The 23,084-nt window shown below is 35.0% G+C and overlaps 6 protein-coding genes and 1 long non-coding RNA gene across 8 annotated transcripts; 2 read left to right on the top strand and 5 right to left on the bottom strand.

The window, feature by feature from the left end:
- Positions 1 to 1,345: 1,345 nt before the first annotated feature.
- On the bottom strand, positions 1,346 to 2,202 carry LOC111465679. The gene is made up of 2 exons (XM_023110187.1): positions 1,772 to 2,202; positions 1,346 to 1,664 (listed from the first exon to the last, which is right to left on the bottom strand). The coding sequence occupies exons 1-2, from the start codon at positions 2,116 to 2,118 to the stop codon at positions 1,424 to 1,426; spliced, it is 588 nt and encodes a 195-aa protein (XP_022965955.1). The 5' UTR covers positions 2,119 to 2,202; the 3' UTR covers positions 1,346 to 1,423.
- A 2,432-nt stretch (positions 2,203 to 4,634) lies between these two features.
- On the bottom strand, positions 4,635 to 7,827 carry LOC111465588 (mitogen-activated protein kinase kinase 6-like). The gene is made up of 8 exons (XM_023110044.1): positions 7,537 to 7,827; positions 7,012 to 7,096; positions 6,687 to 6,821; positions 5,666 to 5,890; positions 5,400 to 5,582; positions 5,084 to 5,307; positions 4,965 to 5,010; positions 4,635 to 4,869 (listed from the first exon to the last, which is right to left on the bottom strand). The coding sequence occupies exons 1-8, from the start codon at positions 7,608 to 7,610 to the stop codon at positions 4,777 to 4,779; spliced, it is 1,065 nt and encodes a 354-aa protein (XP_022965812.1). The 5' UTR covers positions 7,611 to 7,827; the 3' UTR covers positions 4,635 to 4,776.
- Positions 7,828 to 9,702: 1,875 nt separating this feature from the next.
- On the bottom strand, positions 9,703 to 11,560 carry LOC111465722 (profilin-1-like). The gene is made up of 4 exons (XM_023110236.1): positions 11,235 to 11,560; positions 10,476 to 10,613; positions 10,037 to 10,177; positions 9,703 to 9,935 (listed from the first exon to the last, which is right to left on the bottom strand). Exons 1-3 carry the CDS (start codon positions 11,355 to 11,357, stop codon positions 10,043 to 10,045), a joined length of 396 nt encoding a protein of 131 aa, XP_022966004.1. The 5' UTR covers positions 11,358 to 11,560; the 3' UTR covers positions 9,703 to 9,935; positions 10,037 to 10,042.
- A 441-nt stretch (positions 11,561 to 12,001) lies between these two features.
- On the bottom strand, positions 12,002 to 14,198 carry LOC111465721 (profilin). 2 transcript variants are annotated; one of them, XR_002714233.1, is made up of 4 exons: positions 13,972 to 14,198; positions 13,253 to 13,390; positions 12,330 to 12,640; positions 12,002 to 12,194 (listed from the first exon to the last, which is right to left on the bottom strand). XR_002714233.1 is itself a non-coding variant. In XM_023110235.1 (3 exons), the coding sequence occupies exons 1-3, from the start codon at positions 14,098 to 14,100 to the stop codon at positions 12,506 to 12,508; spliced, it is 402 nt and encodes a 133-aa protein (XP_022966003.1). In that variant the 5' UTR covers positions 14,101 to 14,198; the 3' UTR covers positions 12,300 to 12,505. The 2 variants fall into 2 exon arrangements, 1 of the variants encoding a protein (XP_022966003.1); XM_023110235.1 differs by lacking the exon at positions 12,002 to 12,194 and having other exon boundaries at positions 12,300 to 12,640.
- On the top strand, positions 14,135 to 22,941 carry LOC111465766. Its single transcript, XR_002714283.1, has 3 exons — positions 14,135 to 14,204; positions 15,841 to 15,847; positions 22,931 to 22,941. It is a non-coding gene; the product is annotated as an uncharacterized LOC111465766 (long non-coding RNA).
- On the top strand, positions 17,674 to 20,621 carry LOC111465558. Its single transcript, XM_023109997.1, has 3 exons — positions 17,674 to 18,408; positions 19,699 to 20,156; positions 20,242 to 20,621. Exons 1-3 carry the CDS (start codon positions 17,816 to 17,818, stop codon positions 20,454 to 20,456), a joined length of 1,266 nt encoding a protein of 421 aa, XP_022965765.1. The 5' UTR covers positions 17,674 to 17,815; the 3' UTR covers positions 20,457 to 20,621.
- On the bottom strand, positions 21,942 to 22,983 carry LOC111465652 (mitochondrial import inner membrane translocase subunit TIM17-2-like). Its single transcript, XM_023110140.1, has one exon. The coding sequence runs from the start codon at positions 22,897 to 22,899 to the stop codon at positions 22,198 to 22,200; it is 702 nt and encodes a 233-aa protein (XP_022965908.1). The 5' UTR covers positions 22,900 to 22,983; the 3' UTR covers positions 21,942 to 22,197.
- Positions 22,984 to 23,084: the final 101 nt, after the last annotated feature.

Here is a 23,084-nt window from a genome sequence, read left to right as displayed (position 1 = left end):
TCAATCTTTTGGTATTTCCACAAATTTTCTGTTTTTTTTTTTTTTTTTTTTTTTTTTTGGCAAAACCGTGAAAGTTAAAGAGAAAATATGTTGAAAGAGCTGAGGCATATCGCACGTGGGGCACAGATGTCTGCACATGGATATGTAAAGGACACATTCTCTGTAATACGTTAAAACGGTCGAAGATGATCTCTGTCGTCAAAACTTTGTTCTTTGTAGAATCCGCTTTGAAAGTGTATTTATATTATAAGCTTTTAGCTTTTAGGTCAATTTCTACGTCGAGCAATAGCAACATATTGCACGTTGAGTAGGGCTCGTGAATGTCTCTAGATCATTGACAGTTTTGATTGTTTGATCGTCAAGATAGTACTATCTACTTATTTATATTCCTACCCATAATGATATTGTGGTCACCTTTTAGCACGGGATAGATACTGCTAAGTATTCATTTATATTTCTAACGATGATGATATTGTTGGTCATCTTTCAATATGAGATAATACTATGTACTAGAGGTGTTTGTAATGACCACGCCTATCAATCAATCAATCAATCAAAGGGTCATTCTTAAGGAATAAATGTAAAACAAATTAACTTATGTTATATTAAGAATCTCGAAATTTTTACCTACAAACATGTTTGTTTTATGAGAACCTTTGATAGATTTGAAAGGTCGGACGGTTACAATGATTGAAAATAAAATTGACATTCGTACCATTTTTTAATTAAAAAAAATAATAAAAGGGTCAAATACTTAAAAAAGAGAGGTCAAATTGAACAAGGACAAGTCAAAAAGAAAAGATCACCCATTATCACTTATTGGAGTAAAAAAAAAAAAATTATTATATTCTAATCTATATTTTTTTAAAAAAATAATAATAATACTCATCAAACCAACTTTCTATACAATTAGCAATCAGGTTGAATAAATAAAAATTGTTTTAATAACCACTAAAACATGACGTACTCTAACCAATCTTCGAGCAATGGGCCTAGGGCTTTATTTGGGCCGAAATGAAGTACTTCGTAACGGGCTGAAAGCCCAATCAGGCCGAAATAGTCCGGCCCAATTATTGGAATCCTTCTGAACTTGCTCTTATTGGCCCATTAATAATTGGGCTATTTCTGAATGGCCCAATAATTGAAACCCATTAAATTTCATATCATAAACACAATCAAATATTTGCCCTCGTATTTATCTTAACTATACACTATACGTGTCAAATTCAAATTCAAATTCAAATTTGTTGGGATATTCCGATTTGTTAACTCAAGCTAAATGTCTATTGAACGCTCTTTCACTGCGTTCTTTTCTCAAAGGATTCCGAACCCTCGATGGTTAACGTTAGAAGGAACATAATTTTTAGCTCAAAACGGTACACAAAAGTCTGTGAGAAAAAGGAGGAGGAACAAGCATCGAACATCAATGGCTGACAAATAATCTACTACGTCTCTTTGAAGCCTTTTTAGCAATCAAAGGCTTTGGAGAATAAGATCTTTGAGCATCTAAGCCTCCTCCATAGCTCTTACAAGACTTCATCTTTTTCCTTTGAGAAGTAATGTTATTATTATTCACTTTCTTTGCAAGATCTTCCAAGCTCTTTGCACTTGCTACAGATGTAAAAGATTGTGATTTTCCATTGTAGAATTTTGATAGTCCTCTCCTGAAAAAGCCGAAGTAAATTAAAAGGGTTATTATTTTATCATTCCTTTTCTTTTTCTTAAACAAAAAAAAAAAAAAAAAAAAAAAGGTTTTGTTATATCTTCTTACTTGATGGGGAGATTGGCCATGAGCTCGGAAAGTTCATAGAGAGGTCCACTCGACTGAGATGAAGACAATGACGATAATGAAAGGCTTGAAGTTGAAGTAGACGATGCATCTTCCAACAATTCTGACGAAAAGGATTCGAACGAACTGATCGAGTTCTCAGTCGAAATAGAAGCTTCACAAACGTCATCTTCTCGGGTTTCCACCATCACTAAACTAAGTTCTTGCAACTCCAAAGCTTCATAAGGTTGAAAAGCTTCAATCATTTGTTTGCCTCCCATGTCCATGCCGGAAGAAGAAGAGAATTGGAAGAGAAGGAATGGGTATTGACCAAAAAATGATTCTTTCATGTGGGTTTGGAATATTTAATAAGAAGGGTGAGTAGGATCACCATAGACAGAAATGCATATATTTTAATAATGATAGAATTTTGGGAGATAGTGTATAGCATTTATGGTACCAAATTGATTAGCTTTTCCATATTACAAGAAAAAAAAGAGAGGATAAGGTCTAAATTTGAAGACATCCAAATCTGAGTCATCCTCCCTTTTTCGATCCTTAAGGGCCGAAAAACTAATGTCAACATCTTCGCCTACTTTGCCTCTTAAAGCATTGACAAATTTTACACTCTTTCATGTCTTCTATTGCACCATCCAATTAGGAGAGGTTAAGATAAACTAAATTATTGATTAAATGATTAGTTTATAAAGATTATGTTTACCCTAACAAGAAAGGAATCTTCTTTTTTTTTTTAACCCATCACACTTCAATTTCAGATCACCTATACACATAAATTCAATAACTAAATTTGTAATTTAACTTTAATCTTATATCAATGAATTCTCCCTTTTAATTTTTTATTATTGTTTCGGTTGAAATTTAAAATAAAATAAAATCGGAGACAAACAAATACCATAATCTTAGTTATAAGATCTAGTTTCAATAAATAAATAATGCACAACTTTAACAAAATTAAAGAAAAGAAACTATTTTTTATTTGAAACAAAATCCAACTTATTGAAGATAAGTTGTCTAAAGCATATCCTTTGAGTATATAATCCATAGTTTTAGCAGTTTTAATTATTTTACAAGAGGAAAAAGGTACATCTAATGACGTCATAAAATTTAATTTTATTTGGTATGCTAATTAATTTTAAATGTAGCAAAAAAAAAAAAAGTAGGATATACTTCAATTAATGAACAGTCATCGGCATCCCATCATTTATTTGGTATTTATATAAAATGCTGACCCATTATCTAATAATGCAGATTTGGTCTTCTCAATTGTCAACTTAGCTTGAAAATGATAGAGATGACCAAATCTTTATAGGCCCTTTGAACATTGGTCAAATAAATTTATCTCCATTTATTTCTTCAATTCATATATCTATTTTCAAATTCATCATTTTAGACATAATTTTACTCTAAAACATTTACCTACGACCTTATATATACATTTAAAATTCACCAACACTGAATCAACTTAGAAATGAAGGCTTCAATGGTTTACAATATTATTACTAAAAGTCTAAGTAAGAAATATCGTAAGAAATGTAGATACTCAAATATGTGGTATAAAAAGATGACAATTCAATCAAATTTTAAATTATCTAAAAGTAAGTCAAGTCATATATTCAAACTATGAAATCGAAAAAAAAAACCTCAAATACGAATCTACAAATCAATTCCTATTTCAACAATGAAAATGAGTGAACCAACCAACATTAAATGAAGAACTTCTCTGAAAAATAACCATAAATTACAATTTACGTAGGAAGTTGTATAATTGGATTTCCAAATATACCCTTTTAGAGTGATGGATTTGGGTAAGGAAGAAAAAGGATAAGGAGGTTTGACTAAGGGCATCAAATGTCATGATTGGTGTGCCAAATGTGATTGCCATTTAAATTAGCACCATACATGCTTGTGAGAGATCTATCCATACCAACAACCATATGCCCACAGAAATTAAAACTAACCCACCAATCAAATCTCTCCCCATTTCTATGGTCTTCAATTTTTTTCTTTCTATTGGCAACCATACCATCCATGTGTTGCCTTCAATGAATCCAATAATCGAAAAAGTTCAATAAATTAAGGGCATCCAATAAAATAAGCCTTAAAAAAGAAAGATTGGATGTTTTACTATAAATACTAACTTTTTAACAGAGATGAAAATGAAAAATGAGAAGGAATTCGATCAATTAATAAGAAAAAGAAATTGTTGAATGAGAACACATTTTTGCATTATAAATAAGAAATTAGAAGGAAGAATATGTAAAAAAAAAATTAAAAAAAAACATTTTTCATAGGCTTAAATAAATCCCACAAGTTCTACAAAATAAAATATAGTACTCAATTGCGCAAATAATTTATTTCCTCTACGAAAACTATCCATTGATTTGATATAAAATATAAAAGCAAAAAATAGATTGATTTCGATAGTTTATTAAACTGATTTCGATTAAACAATTAGTATTATCGGTGCACATTTTTATAAAGTCAATTTCAATCACATTTAAAAAAAAATAATAATGGAAGTGTGATAAGAAATATAGATTCCTATGGAAGAATAAATGTAGCTAAAAGGACTTTTTCCACGAGGTTCTAATGGCTTAAGATGTTGCTACTTTTGAAGCCAGATTGGATTTTGTGGCTAAGAATATCAGCTATGAGAGAGAATGAACATAAAATCATTTTATAAATATTATTTATTCCTTTTAGAATTCAACAATATTTTGGTGAGAAATATTCAATCATACGATAGCGACATGTTTTAATGTTAGAATAATATTTTCCAACATATTTTTTCTAGTTCTAAAAAGCAATAAAGATAAATTTTATGTTAATAATTATCAAACAACAATTTTGTATAGATGAGAATTAGGCTTCTGATGGTGTTTGAACAGAGAACACCTTTCCAGGAAATTTGTTCCATGTTACACAAGGTAAAGGGATAGTAAATTTTCTAACATATTACAGTAAAAGTAAATGTTTAAAGATGATTATTATCTAGGAAAACTTACAGGAGGATCCAAGCTGCCAACGAGAATCCCAACATCGATGTCTTTGTCCTCGAATTTCTTGATGAAAGGGTGATTCTAGAAGCACAAAGGGAATTGTTTAAGGATACTATGATTGCCAATAATAAATTGTTCATGACTAAAAATTGAAGGAGAAAACAAAGGTTACCAACCAGAAGAGCTAATGAAGATGATCTTTCTTTAGGGTCCTTCTTAATGCTGCACAATTGTAATTAGAATTAACTTGGGACTTACGGACCAAGATGAGAAAAGCAGAAAGAATAACCATTACCAAGCAGACACGAATGAACAGAACTCAGGGGAAAATTGATCCGATGGAGCAGAAGGCGGTGGCTTTGCTACAATGGCCTCTAAAAGTTCATAAAAGCTTGGCCAACTTTGCTGCTCTTCAGACTGCAAATAAGGAAACCTTCCAATGGCACATTCAAGTACTACCAGACCCAAACTCCATATATCACTGCTGTAGTCATATGTTCCCCCGCTAATTCGCTCAGGCTGAAAGTTTGAAGAAAATACAAGTATTTCATGCTTCATATCAAATATAAACAATCTGCATAAAATCAATCAGTGATTTTGATTTCACATACCGACATGTAATTGTAAGTCCCAACAAATGTATCTCTCTGACCCATAGAACTTGCAAGCATTGCACTTACTCCAAAATCAGTGATTTTGACATCCCCTTTATGGTTCACAAGTAGATTGGATGGCTTGATGTCTCTGTGTATAACATGTCTCTCATGATGCAAGTAAACAAGACCTTGTAAAACCTGGAATTATGAAGTGGGTGAGCATGAGGGAAAACTTGACCTTTTCATTTAGTTTTTTTATTTTAATGACAGAATCCTGAGACCTGTTTGCAAACAACTGCAAGATATGGTTCAAGAATTGTCTTGACTTGTCTGACAACATCAGCTAAAGAACCACGATCCATGTATTCTAGCACAAGAGAAATGGCACCATTGTGGTAGAAAGAATGATGGCAGACCACAATATGTGGACATTGTGCTGCTTGGTTTATTTTCAGTTCCTGCACTATCTGTTTACGGATATCCTCTTGTATGTTCATTTGGATGACCTGAAGCATAAGGCAGAAAAGATTTTTCAGCAGAGTTATATAATTTTTACTCGAGATTATTTGAACGTTTACAAAAGCCAAAATAGCTCAAGTAATAGCAGATTTTAATGGAGACCTAAGCAGACTGAAATCCTCAAGACTATGGAGTATAGATAAACAAGGCATATAGACCAAAATGAAAAAGTTACCATGGTTTCAGAATTTGAAAAGCTTACAAACAGGATGACAAGTTAATTGTGCCACTATTTTGGCGGTGGTAGTTTATTTTTAGCTTAAAGAAGACATGAAACAAATAAAGCCATCAATCAACATCAAGCATAATCCTATCAAATTATAGAAATAATCATACCAATGAATGGTTTACTTACCATATTACTCTGGCCAGTCTCCACTGAGGCATTGCCAGATCTTGCCTTTACCACTTCTCGTTAGCAAAGCTCGTTGATTTATTTTATTTTTTTCATACATCAAAGGGATAAAACTAGTACACTGCCTTACATTTTATTAAGAACTCTCGACTTCAATAATATTTTGTAAACCGAGACCAACCCCTACTGGTTTTGGAAAAGGAAATTTGAAATTATTCTCAAAGCTAAATGAATGTAATAGTAATTTACTAGCAAGCTCCACATTTAAATGTAAAGATCAAGAACTGCTAGCTTACAGCAGCAGATTCTTCAACTAATATAAAGCCATAATAAAATGACGGATAAAAATGTGCAAGTAACTTGAAAACAAAGGTATAATGACCAAAAACAAATGCGATAGTGTAGCCTTGTTCCAGCAATATAACAACCTTTAAGGCAAAAAGTTTTCCAACCCATTTGTGTTGAACAAGTTGTACTACACCTCCACTTCCTTTTCCGATGACTTTCACAGTCTCTAGATCCTCCAATGAGAAATCGGCATCAACCTCTTTGCAGTCTGAAGTCTGATCAAAGAAAATTAAAGAAAAGGAAAAAGTGATTACGATTCATATGCATATCAAGGAACCTAGGATGGAACAACAGTGGAATCGTGCATCTAATGTGAATGTAAATCACATAGATGGCTAGGTTTGGCGAGTTTTCACTAATTCCGATTACACATTGATATACGTCAAAAACTTGAAACGAACTTACCTGCGTTTCTTTCTCTTCAGATACAAGCCGCAATCCTTTCTGGTTCAAAAGCAGATTGCCGTCGTGAAATGTTCCGCTCGCAGTTCTGAAGTTTAACAAAATCAGAAAGAGGATGAAGCGGAGATTTGTTTTTGCGACAATAGCCTATGAGACGGAAATAAGGAAAACGGACAACTAAAACCGAAAAAGAAAATAAATCGAACAGATCATGTGCTTTGCCCTTCCTGAAATTTGAAATACTTGAAATGGAAAGTACAACAATAAAACAAGTCATTTGAATTTATTCAGTCAACAACAGATAAGTTCGCCACACTTAAAATATCTTTTTCTTCGTCACAGCGTTAATTTCCAAGAAACTACGACTACAACTCAATCGAACCTCCACTGAAAAACACATAAAAGCATATTTTCACCGGATCAATTAGTTAGTAGCTACAAGGAACTGAAACAAAACGAACACTTAAAACGAAGAACAAGCGATCAGGATTAAGTCGAGAGAAAGAGAAAAAATTTATTCGAACTTACAGAAAAGAACGGATAGAAGTTTCTTGAGCGGGAACAGAGAGCTTGAGCTGCTTCAATGGCGTCTTGGTCTTCATCTTGTATGTTGTCTTTATCAAATTCCAAGGGTTTCAATAGCGGATGGGGAACTAAAAGAGACAGATAGAGGAGATTGGAAGAAGAGAATGAGAGGAAAAACGTGCGATTGAGGTTCTTCCCCTTTTTCTCCGTGCAGAAGGCGACGACCTGCTTCGTCAATACAGCGAAAAAAATGAATGAATTAAATTCAAACTATGAGGAGCGCGTTACATTATAGCCGTTACGGGATATATATGCAGTTCGGTCCATGGATTTTGAATCGAACCGGACCGATAGAGTAAAATCGAATCGATCAAACCGGATTGGGCATCCGTTGCAGATAGATGAGGTATAAAGCGGGAGAGGTAGGGTTAGAGTTGGCATTAAGTTTCAATAATGTCATTAATGGGGCATTTTTAAAAAAATAAAAATAACATAATATTAATGTATAATAAATAATTTATTATAAATATACTAATTGTTAGATCATTGTTGTGAAGATTTGGCTATAAATATTGACTCATTTTTCTCCCTAAAAACTCACATGTTTAAGTTAGCCCTCAATTTAAAAGAATACCAATAATGTTATTGTGATATTTTGTTATTAACTTCTAAACTGTTGTTTAATGATTGTGTGGTTAGTTGAAAATGGTGTATTTATTTATTTGGGATCGTTTTTTAAACATATCTCATTTGACACCTCACACTTTACTTAGTCCTATCCCATTTTGTCAATGAACCTGACTCTGGTTTCCTGGCTACGCAAAGATAGCAACCTATCATGTCTCATCTAACTCATGATGTGGTGATGACCTTTGTGTTGCCTAAAAGCCACGTGTAACAAAAGCTAACCCACAAGCACATGCAGTGTGATGAACTATTTGAGCTTTATCATAATTTTATGTTATTCCACTTTTAAACACTTGCTTGAGATACTCTTACATTTAGAACCCTTTTCTCTAAGAAATTTTATTAAAAATCACTGACAAGAAATCCTTTTGTCTAGAATGATCTTGTCTAAACACCACACAATAGGAGTTGCTCACTTAGACCCACCTTGACCCAAAAAAGGTAAAGAACTGATTTCTTGTCCCTAAAGTATATTTTTAGTTGCGAGCACATCATGACTGACTTTTATAATATGTATCTACTAAAGTCACTTAAACTCATTAAACTCAACTCTTGACTTGTTTTCATGCAGTCACATAACCTCACGTTTAAGTTACTTAACCATCTAGCATGACTACATTAATGGACAACCTAGTTCCACTCACTTCTGAAGAGGGGTCCGATCTACTTTCTTCTAATGTGCTTACAAGATTCTCCCTGAGTGATGTGGTCATCCTCTTCAATGATTTCTTCTCTTAAAAGTGAAGACCCACTAGTTTATGTCACAAACAAATTTCATTCTTTCACGTTACTTATAAAATCACTCTTCCCCCACTTTTGGACTTGGTCGAGACCCACTTAATTGTTATCTAATTCTCAAGTATATTGTTTTTTAACATATTATTCTCAGGTATCAAAATTTCCAACCAAATGACCCTTGAATGTTAATGCACCAGAGTGACAAACACATGTAACATGTATACACCATCTTTTGACAAACAGCATTGATTAGATCGACTACAGTCTTACTAGTCATTATGTACCTCACTCACTTCAACCATCTGCCTATTGAATTATTGCTTTTCGTTCATTTAACAAGATTTTGAACAATTAATACCTACCTCAAACTTCTTGGTTGGTATCTCTGTACTGAGAAAGAATATTGAGTAAATCTACAGAAGTTTTGTTATTTTCACCCACCTGTTCAGCATTTCCACAATTAGAACAAAAACAGAGCAGGTTGAATGCAAGACCCCTTAATAAAGCAAGTTACAAGCCAACTCGAATATATCTCAACAGTTCCAAGCTTCAGTATTAGTGAAAAATGACGACTCTTTTGATTAATCTTGCCAGAGACTGGAAGGAAACCAAACCAAGTACTGTAAAAGTAATAATTAAGAAGAAAAGTAAAGAAAACGGAAGGAGTTTGTCTAGAACGCCCAAATTTGGGTTTAGAGAAACTATTATCTCCTCCTCATGTTATACAGAAGCCTGCTGCAAAAATCAACGGATAAAATGAAAGGGTATTGATAAATTTATGCTGATTGGTTTACAACATACGTTTCGAAGTCACTGTAACTACGACATAGACCTCACTTGAAAACCACCACAATATTTAAAGGTAAAAGGTGAAAGAGACAACACTAATAACGAAAAACACAAGCATCAATCCTCAAGCATCAAACCCATCTCCACTCAAGAGTCCATAGACTATTAAAAAAAACAATACGGTTTCCCTGAAATTAACAATCCAAAAAAATTGTATCAGCAATGAGAGAAAAAATGGATGCAAATATATGAAGAACTCGGATCGATTGTAAAAAGGTAGCAAACATACTGATATTTAGAGACCCTGTTCGATGAGATAATCTCCAAGCCTTTCAACAATCATATTGCACTGACCGGGAGTCATTGGTTCATCATAGATGCCAATGATTAGAGCCAAACTAGTCTTCTTAACAGTAACCCCACCTGGGCCCTAAAATTAAGAGATGATTGGTTCAAATTTCAATGGAAAGTAAGAACTGTAATTTGCATAATTAAACAACAAAGATATCTCCACCAATAGAACAGAGCATCAGTGCCCGAGAGTAAAAATTATACAAGATTATGCTGAAGAATCCATACTTCTAATAATTGTAACTATCCTGACTGAAAAATAAGAAAAATAAGCTTGTTTTTTAGAACATTCTCAGAATAAATTGTTTGCATTGCACATTTCTCAGAGTCTGCAACACACAGCAGAAAGTATTAATTCTACAATAAGAGTTTATCACCTTCTTCCCACGAATGACAGCTCCAGGCTCCCCTTGGATTACCATATATTTTGCACCACCAAGGTACAAACCAGTTGGAGCAAGCACCCCGGGTTCATTGAAGTCATTCATGATGGCAGTAATTTCTTCAGGCTTGAACTGCAAATAATAAAACAAGAACATGCATTGAGGTCCCCATGAAGTCTTCAGGATACCAGGAAAGTTAGATGGACCAACAACCTTGACTTCTAAAAATTCCATTAATGATAGAATGCGATTTCAATCACCAACACGGCCTAAAGAGAGATGCAACGCAACAGACTAACAAATTATTTCTCACGAGCTACGAATCAATTTTCCTTCTCAAATCGAAGGTCAAAATATGTGAGAATAGAATCGAAATGATTAGATGTAAATCTAGAAGCCTAGATGAAGGAAATCAGAAACTCCAGATCTTCACTGCCTCATAGCCAGTAGCAACATCAAACCGACATAAACAGAAACAATGAAAAAAACAACAGATTCTAATTTTAATCACATTGAACAAAACTGAACCTAATTACATCGAAAACCGATTCAAAACTAGAGATTCACGATGTAATGCATAGACCTTAAAATCAATCAGATCAAATCATTCCCAATAAAATCCATCATCATTGTCAAGCTCGTCTCAACCATGAGACAGTTAAAAATCCAGACAGATCCAGCCATGGATTTCGAGCAAGCAATCAAATCAATAATCGGATTTCAAATTTCCAAAAAGAGAGAGAGATAGTAAACCTGAGGGAAAGAATCGCTTTGGGCCCAAACGCTGCCGTCATGGCCGATGATGGCCGCAGATGTGAGGTGATTGCCCTCAATGTCGCACATAAGATGATCATCGACGTAAACATTCCACGACATCTTTCTCCGCTTCTTCTTCCTCTTTCTTCTGGTTCGATCTCTTAAGAGTTTGTTTTTTTTTTTTCCCCCCCTTCCTTGCTCGTTTCTGCGTTGAATCGATTGAGAGGGGATTCAATTTATCACAACTGACGAAATGAGCTCCAAATATGATCTCCTCCCTGTGCACTTCACCGCAGTTTCGCCCAAGATAGCGTTGATGTAACGCAGTTATAAATATTTTTCCCAAAATAATTGCGATCTCTCCATAGGAAATTACATTAATGCCCTTCCTTTCTTTTTTGCAAATTGTTTACACATATTTTTAATTTTAATCTTTTTTTAAAGAATATATGACCATAATATTATGTTGAAATATTAAATTTTATGATATTATATTATCGCTTATTTATTAGTATTATTTACAAAATTTGGCTTTATATAGAATCGGTTGAATTGAAAAGAAAAAATGTAATAGGGAATTGAATATTAATAAATATTCCTTTGAAATTGGTTGCAAAAATTATTTGGTCAAAATAAAAAAGAAAAGATAAAGAGGTCATCCTCTTTAAGCAATAGACCATTTCAAAAGAACACCTTTTCAAAAGCAAGGAATCTCTTCTGAATCATTTTGATAAATAGCAATTGTGAGGGGGCATAGCAAAAATCTGTGTGTGCACCAATGAATTTTTTTCCCTACCTTATTCCTATAAAGAAAAAAAACCAAATTATCAAAGTTAAATTACAAATTTGACCTAAGTATCAATATAAATCAATAACATCAACACAAAACCATCCAAAAGAGAGTCCTAATCTTTGAATAATGTTTTGAGAGGGATTCAATATCTATCTATATATTGACTGACATCAAGAAAAATAAAATAAAAACAAGCGCATCACATCACCTGTTTGTAATTTCAATTGAAAATAAAAAGGAATTAAAATGGGAGAAATGAGAGAGAAAAAGAAGAGTAAACAGTAATTTCATGAAAATACTGTTAATATCTTTCAGGAGGTTATTGTCTGCATTAACTTCTCTGCCAAATCTGAGGCATTAGATAGAAGCATATTGCAAACTTGGAACCAAACAAACATAAAAGGAAATAAGAAAAAGAAAAGAATAATTTGTAGGCCCAAATTCGATACTTGGAACCGAGATGGACTTATAAAGCCTACAGACCCTGATCGACTAGGTAATCGCCCAGCCTCTCAACGACCATGTTGCACTGTCCTGGAGTAACAGGTTCTTCATAGAGGCCAAAAACTAGAGCTTGACCAGTCTTCTTTATGGTAATTCCTCCAGAACCCTGCCACGATAATCAAACATAAGAGAAATAGAATAGACTTTAGCCCATGGCATGATGTAAGCAAGGTCATTGCATGAGAATTAGTTCAACAAGCAGAGGTGGGAAGTGGAAGATTTGAATCTCTCATTTCTTGATTAAGAACATATGCTTGATTAAGAACATATGCCTCGACCAATTGAACTATGGAGTTGGAATTTTCTCCATGCCATATAAAATTTAGTCAGAAAGGTGAATTCACAATGTAACAACCCAAATGCAACCATAATGCAGCTATGAGTTTCCGAAACGAAATTTCATTTCTTTAGAAAACAAACAAAAGGAAATGAATTAAGTTTTAGCTGTCACGTTTGAGCCTTTAAAAAATCTCGAGGTGTCAACAATTACTATTTCATAATGGATCCCAAGTTGGAATTCTCAAATCAGGATATTAACATCATGCTTTTGGTTCATGTAATGGTGTGTTCTGTACCATTGGTCACAGTGGAAAACGTTTAAGCATAACGTACTATGGGACAGAAAAGGGACAACGTCTGAACCTTACGGACAAAATGAGACAAAAAAGGAATCAGGAATCCAAAAACGTGCAGATTTTATGATGTTTTTCTACATCACCTTCTTTCCACGGATGACCGCTCCAGGCTCTCCTTGGATTACCATGTACTTTGTGCCTGCAATATGTAATCCAGTAGGTGCAAGATGCCCTGGTTCATCAAAATCCTTCATGATACCAGTGATCTCTTGAGGCTTGCACTGCAATTAATATTACACAATAAGAAAATCAACCAGGATCATCATGAAATCAACATTTAATCACTTAAATTATGATACACATCGATCAGAGCCATTAGTTCATCACGTAGATGATTCAAAAACGAAGAGTCAATCAAAATCCTTCAGGAATTCTAATCAACATCGAATAATATAAATTACACACATTGATGAGAACCATAAATCCATCGTGCAAATGATTAAAAAACAAGAGATAATAAAATGATCATTTATTCTCCCTATTAAGGACACACAAAGTCCATCGGCACAGAGGGAATACGACTATGAAAATAGTTTAAGTTCCTTCTCCATCCAAATTAAGGCTCGATCAAGCAAGATTCAGATCATAATATTGACTACGAACTATCAAAAATCAAACAATCGAAAACCAAAGTCAAATAGAGAAACACGACGACCAGATCAGGATTTATACATAGCCGGTTTATAAATCTATCATTCTTCCATAAGATCAAAGATCACAATTCCACATCCGAAACCGCACCGATGCTAAAGCTATCTAATCCACAAGAAGAAGACGAATATGCTTGGAAGAGGAACAAAACCTGAGGAAATGCGGCGCTCTGAGCCCAGACGCTGCCATCGTGGCCGATAATGGCAGCGGCAGTGAGGTGCTGGCCTTGGCCATCGATGTCGCACATCAAATGATCATCAACATACGTTTGCCACGACATCTTTCTTGAGAAATTGGATCGCTGTTCGCGTTTGTTCTTTGCGGATCGTTGAGCTTCTTGTTCTTCTTCTTCAGATTAAGGATGAAGCTCGGTTCGTTCTTCCTGTTTGTGTTTCGAGTGAAATGGAAATAAATAGGGCAAGAATAGAAAGGCGGGAAGATTTATTTATTTTATTTTAATCAGATAATTTAGTTCCTATTCAACCGGGCAAATGAACCACATATAACCTCCAGTAGACCAGGTTTTTAGACCCTTCAAAATAGGAGAGTTGTTATAACGTATATGTGAATTCCATTTTTTTTTCTTTTAATATTTTTGTAATTATTGGTTTATGGAAAAAAAAAATATAGAAATTGAAATAAGACGATAAATATTATTGTAACTACTTACTTGTTTAGTTTAAAAAGATTGTTATAAAATTAAAAGAAAAAAAAATTAAATGAGATTAAATGTATTTTTTAATTTGAAAAAACCACTTGAGTTAGTACTCAGGTTATTTATATACCATGGTTAAGTATTTCTTACCAACATGCTTTTTTGGGCCATATGTAGATGAGTGGTTACGGGCAATGGGCTTTTCTGTTTCAGTCTTTGTTAGCTATTGGGCCCAGAAGAGAGGCCCATTTTAGTGAATAAATGAAATAAAAAAATATAATAGTATATATAAATGAAGGTCTCTATTTGTAATTTCTTATGGTACATTTGTAATTATGTAATTTCTTAATTACAAGAGGACCATATGTAATTTCTTTTCAATTTATTTTTTTTTAAAGTTTAAAGATAACTAAATTTATAATATGACCAACATTTATTTAGGTTATTAAAACCTGAGAGGAGACACGTGTAACACGCTGCTTCCAGGCTGGCATGGGACCCGCAATAGGGGGTTGAACAAAAATACAACCAATTGGTCTGTCCTATGTTCACAACATTCAAGCCAACGTTTGATTTTACTTTGTAGATTTAGATTCTCCCTACTTTATTTTTTATTTTTGATTTATAAATTTTATAATATGTAATTTATTGAGCATTGAAAACTCAAATACCAAATAAAAGGTTAAATTTTATAATGTAATTAATCCTAAGAGACATTATTATTAAATTAGGTGTATATAATCAATAAAGTTCAAATTTGAAAAGGTGAAACAATTACTTTGTTGCTGAATTTTGAGGAGAATTCAAGAGGATGAAATGGACCCTTTCATGATGCTTGGTTGAGTTGGAACACTAGGTCAAGCTAGGTGGAAAATAATGGACGAGGGGACGCCTTACGTAGTTACCTTTAAGTGCTTTAAAGAGTGAAAATTGTCTCTGCTAACTAACACGGGTCCTATTGAGCTACCAAAAAGGAAGTGAACTTTATTTTGATATATAAGTGGAACTATCAATTCTTTTAAGTTTTTCGTAACTTTCATTCTCAAAGATCACTTTCATTCGAATGTGATCTTATGTAACAACTCAAGATTACTGCTACTAGATATTATCTACGAAAGTGATCTCGTGTAATAGCCCAAGTCTGCTGCTGGCAAATATTGAAACACGTCTGTTAGAGAGAAGTTTCTACGCCCTTATAAAAAATGTTTTGTTCCCCTCCCCAACCAAGGTTGGATCTTACAATCCAGGGGACCTAACGTCTTTACTAGCACACCACTCAGTATCTGGCCCTGATACCATTTGTAACAACTCAAGCCAACCACTAACATATATTGTCCGTTTTGGCTCGTTACATGTCGTGGCCAGCCTCATAGTTTTAAAATGCGTCTGTTAGGGAAAGGTTTTCACACCCTTGTAAGGAATGTTTCGCTATTCTCTCCGATCGATGTGGGATCTCACATCTCGGTTCATTCATGTAGTCCTCCTTTTACTCACTCATCATCCTTTTTTTTGGTTCTACATATGTTTTTTTTATTTCAACTTGGTCAAATGTATTTTAACTAGAAAAGAGTTTATGGTCCCTCTCTATTTTTTTCCTTAAACATCAAATCATTGATATTTCTAATGATAATCAGTGTCATATCTATTAAATTGCTATGTTTGATTCACAATTACACCCTAATATTAATTACTTTATTAACAAAATTGAATTGATTAAAGTTTCGACGGTTAAAGCACAACTTCCTTAAACTTCGGTTTAGGTCAATGAAACTAAAGAAATGGTTCGTGTTTGGTAGCGTGGGGATGCAACAAACATTATTGCTTTTAAGCTTGGAATGAATGAGAAATTTCAAAAAAAGAAAAAAAAAAAAAAAAAAAAAAAAAAATAGAGGAAGGTAGAAGAAGACGAAGGAGTACAAGGCTTGCTCCCCACGCCCATTGCCAATAACTTTAGGGCCCCCTGACCCCGCCCCCGCCCCACCCCCACCGCACCCACAATTAAAAGCGCTTCCACTATTTCTTTATCTTTTTGTGCGAAAAAAATTAATTTGACGAGGGCTAAATAATTCAGACATTTGTTCATTATTTCATTCGAATACTCGTTTACAATTTTCAATAATATATCGATACGATTTAGCCGTATTTAGAAATTATAAAGAATAGAAGTATATCGAGTAAAGATTAATAAACAATCACGAAAATGGTTAAGTTGAGACGGAAGATTCACGTTTTATGTTTCATTTTCAACTACAGTTGTAACAAGTTTTGTCTGTTCTGTCCTTTTTAGTGTACATCCACTCGATTGAAACTAAAAATGTTTGCATTTAACCGGTAGAAGCCTATCTTTAACGTGAGAGAGAAACATAACGCCGTCAAACATATTTTTGTTCAATGATTAATTTCTTCACGTTAAAAGTATTTTTGTATGCGATCAATTTCATAAAAATTAAAAATTTACAAAATTGATTTAAAAAGAAAAATAGCGCTGTCAAACACAGCCGTCCAAATCCACGATCGCGATTTAGAAGACGGTACAGAATGCCACGTCATAAGTTCTAAATAAACCTAATTTTTTCAAAAAACAATTATTATTTTGGTATTTTTTAGTACGAATTATTATTTTTATTTGAAGATTGGAATCAAATGCAATTTTTTTAACCCAAACAAGCGCCACATTGGCGTCACTTGACAACATGGTTACAGCTTTCATCCAGCTGTCTGTTCCCTCCCCATGGGACCCACTTTCCCTTGAGGAATCCGAATTCGTTATATGCTGACTTGGATATTTATTATTGGATTACAAATTTAAAACATGAAAATAATATAAAATAAAATCATCTCCATCTAATTTCGCTAATTATCATAAATCTTAATTATAATAACCACAAATAAAAGAATAAGTATTCTATAACATTTCCATACCATTTCAAATTCTCAATATTTTATTGAAATTCAAAATACTATTTTCTAAATAAAAAAATAGTCTAATTAATTATTAAAATTTTAATTTCTCGAACATTAAAAAAATACACGAAAATAAATAAATAAATAAATAAATAAAATTAACTTTATATGGTTGAAATAAAAAATGGGTTTATATTAAAAAAAGATATATGTTATGTTAATAAATGAGAAATGATTATAGTTTATAAAGATTTGAAGTAAATAGTAATATTTTTGGTAAAAAAGTCGAGAGGAGCTCATTCTCCATCTGTCACGAGAGAGAGAAACAGAATAAAAAGCAAAACCTTCAATACATCAATGGCCGACAGTTCACACTCCAATTCCCCAACTTAGATGTTCACCAATTTTTCTTCTTCTTCCTCTAGCCACATTTCCGATGGATCCCTGTCCGTTCGTCCGACTGATGGTCGAATCCCTTTCTCTCAACCTTCCTCAGGCAACCCGTCCCGCCGGCGCCGCCGTCCACCCGTCGACAACGCCCTGCTTCTGTAAGATCGCGATCAAGAATTTCCCTTCGCAGACGGCGCTTCTTCCTCTTTCATCTGTCTCAGGCGACTCACCGCCAGACTCCGCCGCGTCGTCTGCCGGTTTCCACCTCGACCCGACATCTCTACGCCGGCTCTCCGGTAAGCCAGTTATAATGTGTCTTTCGGTTTTCGCCGGTCGGATGGGTAACACGTGTGGGGTTAATTCCGGCAAATTGCTCGGCCGGGTTCGGATCGCTATCTCGATCGACGGCGCTGAGAATAAACCGAAAACGTTTCAGAATGGGTGGGTGAACTTGGGAAAAGATGAGGATAAAACATCTGCACGACTTCACTTGCTTGTCCGGTCTGAACCGGACCCCCGATTCGTGTTTCAGTTCGGCGGCGAACCGGAATGTAGCCCGGTGGTTTTCCAGATCCAAGGCAATATCCGACAGCCGGTTTTCAGTTGCAAGTTCAGTGCTGATCGGAACTCGAGAACCCGGTAAGTTATCCGACCCATCCATCCCTTAATAAAATCTTATTTCTGAAAGTAAATATTTTAATTAATTATTTATAGCCGATTTATAATAAGTGAATTATACTACTTTTTAACCCTTTAACGATAATTAAACTATAAAATTTAAAATCATATTAGAAAGTAAATTAGGATCTCATTCAACGGTAAATAGGCAAGGTTTTGTTTTTTACAGTGTCACCCACAGGTGACGGTAGTTTACTTTTTCCTACATTTTTCGACCATTTCTTTTACATGTGCCACGGTGGAAGTGGGTTGTCACACGAGTCTCCAGAATGAACCATGTCGTTGTCGTTTTATTCTTTTTTAAAAATTTCCTTAGCTAACGACTTGTCGTCTAGTTTGTTTCATAACCGGTCAATAATATTTTCTTTTGGAGTAAACATGCTTGATACATTGCACTTTAATTAATTTTTAAATGTATTTAACATTTAGTCATACTTTACACCAAAACAAATACCAAACTTAACCTAAATTTAAGAATAATTCAGAATTTAACATTAATGAAACAAAATTAAAAAAAAAAATAATAATTTAAATTAGCTCCATTAAATAGATATATTTACGTGATTTCTAAAACGGAAAGCTTTTTAATCTAAAAGTTATGTATTAGGTTAGTATTAGTCTTTAGTGCTTAGATGAGTAGGTAGCTGATAGATTAAATAAGCTCAGTTGCAATTTAGAAGGTCGGTTGGTTTCTTCCATTTATTTGTTTATTAGAAAATAATGAACCGAAATTAATAATTTGGGGTTGGTCAAATACAAAAGAAAAGATTACAAAATCTTCCGCAACTGTCGAACTCAACCACCTTTGATTCCATCCCATGTGCATTCCATCTTTTATTGTTTATCAAGTCATGTAGTGATTCATTTTTAATTTGTAAAAAGTTTCCATTTTTTTATTTTACCTTAAATTATGTGTAATTATTTCCCTATAACTCAATTTTACAAAAAAAAAAAAAAAAAAAAAAAGAAGCTAATTTTGTATAAATTATATTTTAAAAATTTATATTTTAGGTCGTTTGGGTAGATTAGGAGCAAAAAAATTAATGAAAATAATTTAAATAATTATTTTCGACAAAAATTTAGAGACGGATATTAAGAGTAAAAAAAAATTAGATAAATTATTGAAAGTTGTCGTAAAGAGTTGAAAGTAGGGTTAATTTAAAATTTTATATGATGGTAATTTTTTTTATTTGTATGGTTAATATTTATAAGAAACTAATTGAAATCATTAAATAAAAATTATGCAAACAGGTCACTGCCATCAGATTTCAGCTTCAACAGCACCAAAGGAAAATGGATGAGAACTTTTTCCGGCGAAAGAGAGAAGCCCGGGAGAGAAAGAAAGGGTTGGATGATCATGGTTTACGACCTCTCGGGGTCCGCTGTTGCGGCGGCCTCCATGATTACGCCATTCGTCCCTTCTCCTGGCACGGACCGTGTCTCCCGCTCCAACCCTGGTGCCTGGCTCATCCTCCGCCCCCATGGCTTCTCTGTTAGCAGTTGGAAGCCATGGGGCCGCCTTGAGGCTTGGCGCGAGCGGGGACCGATCGATGGCCTCGGCTACAAGTTCGAGCTCGTGGCTGATACCGGACTAGCAACTGGCATTCCCATTGCTGAAGCTACCATGAGCGTGAAAAAAGGTGGCCAATTTTGTATTGACCGTAAGACCGTGAGAGATTTCAGTCCAAATTCTCGATCCAACATTAAAGGTAGATTTATAACTTTTTATGCCAATTTGCGTATCTATTTTAGTTTCTAAACTCTAATGAGTTTTAATTATATTGATGATTAAAGGTAATTTTGTAATGGCTTCGAGCGTGGAAGGAGAAGGGAAGGTAAGCAAGCCCATCGTACAAGTCGGAGTTCAGCACGTGACGTGCATGGCGGATGCTGCTTTATTTGTCGCACTCGCAGCGGCCATTGATCTAAGCATGGATGCTTGTAGACATTTTACACAAAAACTAAGGAGGGAGCTTTGTCACGATGAACACGATTCCAGTTTTCTCTGAAATCCTATCAATTTTTTCGAGGAATTTTTCGTCTATTCTTGTTTGCGATGATAACCCGTGATCATCTAATTAAGCAAAAGCCGGATTTGAGCAGTGAAATAGTATATTTATGTAATCTTCATTTTTTTCCCTCTTTCAAAACCCTTTATTTTCTCTTCTTCTTCATTCATTCTTTAATTCCCTTTTGTATTATTTTAACACATAATTTTATTTGGTTTTTGTTGGATTTTAATTAGTTTTGGTTTCTCAGGTTCAAAAGCTCTGTACAGTGTAAAGGAGAATTCATGTTTAATATATATATATATATATTCTTACTTTGTTATGTGATAAGATCCGCTACCCCAATCATGATTTTCCTACTTCTAGAGGAAAAAATCCTTCCTTTTTTTGCCGGTTATGGGCAAAGAGGGATTCGAACCCCCGACACTATGGTTCGTAACCACGTGCTTTAATCCTCTAAGCTACATGTCTCATCCCGTCTCCACTAGACCTGTTCCCAAGGTACCTTAAGGAACCTTTCCTCTCCTCAGCCATTTGCCATTTCGGGTTAAGAAGATGTGAAAGTCCCTCTCTCGATGAGAATGGTGTGTTCCAAGGTGTGAAGTGAAACAGAAAAGTGGGAGAGAAGGAGTTAGCTGTTTTTTTTTTTTTTTTGTAGGACCTCCCCTACGGTATCGTCACCACAGTAGAGTTTAACCACTAAGTTTGGGATGGATTAACGTGATTCCTCTATGCCTAGGACACCAAAATATCGAACCATGAACTAAGAAACACATTGGAAAAAAGCATATTGGCCAGTAATTGTGAGGTCCCAATCCTTAACCTGACGGGATACTAAAGACCTTTGCCGACCATCCCATGGATAGATGAATGCAAGACGGAAACTAACTTGAATAGATTTTCAATGAGAGGTAGGGTGCACAAACCTTACAAATATGCTCAACATTGTACTGCTGAATCCATGGTGTGAATCAGGATGTTTGGTATCTTCCAACCGCCATGGCGCAGACCCTAAAATGCATTAGACTACCAGATTCCCTGCTACAGAAAAGCCAGAAAATAGATTCATGAAGCCAAGTACCAGAACACTGAGATGCAAACTCAGACAAACACCGACACCGCCCAGCCAAAGAACAAGCAAATTATAACATCGGAGACTCGAAACAACAGCAACTGCCAACCACAAAACCAGAAAATGATGCCAAAAACTCTTATATGCAGAGCATGAACATAAACACAAGCCATAAGAACTCGAGAAAAAATGCCCTCAACTTCTAAATCATTCATACACAATGACAACCCAAAAAGGGAGCAACCTGAAATGAAGCCTTTACATATGAAAACTACAATGAACACCAAACGATTCTGCACTTGAATGACTAATTCATGCGCATTGAACTGGTCGATTATCATGAAAGATCATGGAGAACAGCTCGACCAAAAGAAGATGAATCTATACCATCAAATGAGTGAAGAAATCTAAGGGAAACAAAAATTCAAGTAAACAACTTCAGTACTAAATGGATATTGTAATAGCAACATATGCAATCCTTTCAACTATAACCTGAGCTTATTGTACAATTCAGCGTAGTGTGAAAGATTATTAGATAAATTCGTAACAATGTCAGCAGATTGCACATAATAATCAATAATTTGAAGTAATCTATAACACATGCCAAACGTTCTACGATTGAATTCATTGTCTTCTTATCTCAAAATCTCAGCTTAATTCAAGCCTGTTTTATTTGTACTCAAAATTTGGCACAGGCGGTGCATCAAAGCTTTCCAAAATCGTTGTCTCACTTCCTCCACTTGACACTGCAGATTCCTTCTTCTTGCCTCCACCAAACCAACCTCCAAACCACGAATCACTACCAGAATCTGAAGAAGACGAAGAAGAAATACTTGTCAACTCCGCTTGCGGTAGAGACAGGGGAGTAGCACGGCCAGGTAATTGGCCTGTAGGATATCCAGGTACACTAGCCATACCAGCAGGCTCCTCAGTGACAACAGGCATATTCTGTTGCTGGCTGAGGACTTTATTGAGCATAATCCCAGCTCCTTCAATCAACGCTAACAAAACGCCGCCAAAAACAGCAGAACGAGCTGCTGATGCAGGTCCCTGTCGCATCTGAAGAAAACCGCCCGTAGCGGCGCCAGCGATGATCGAGTTCCATGGATCCTCCTTCTGGCGGACATACACCATTGTACAATCGAAAGCAGAGAATAAACCACCCCAAACAGCGAAGCTTCCGCCGACGCGTGGTGCATTCATTCGGACGGCTTGAGAGCCGCCGATAATCCTGGATCCCTTGGGAGAATTGTATAGACCTTTGATGAAGTGAAAAGCTGACCCGCCGACGGCTCCCATGCCAAAAGCGCCGCCGATATCGTCGAGGATGCGATCGGGGCAAGGTTCCCTTGAAGTTTCCGGCGTTCCCATGGCGTCGATCCGATCAGCTAGGGTTTTCCAGTCCTCTGCGTTCAATCGCCACCGCCTAACTGTAACGTGGGTTTTTAATGGTCATGGGTTTTTAACTATATTTATAGAACTTGATTTATTTGAGAACGACCAGTGGGACCCGGCTGACTAATTTAATAAAAATATTTTAAAATAATAAATCTTTT

The sequence above is a fragment of the Cucurbita maxima genome, unplaced genomic scaffold (assembly GCF_002738345.1).
Source record: "Cucurbita maxima cultivar Rimu unplaced genomic scaffold, Cmax_1.0 Cma_Scf00029, whole genome shotgun sequence".
Taxonomy (NCBI): domain Eukaryota; kingdom Viridiplantae; phylum Streptophyta; class Magnoliopsida; order Cucurbitales; family Cucurbitaceae; genus Cucurbita; species Cucurbita maxima.
The sequence above is the reverse complement of the archived record's forward strand: the minus strand, read 5'-3'. Positions and strand labels throughout refer to the sequence as shown.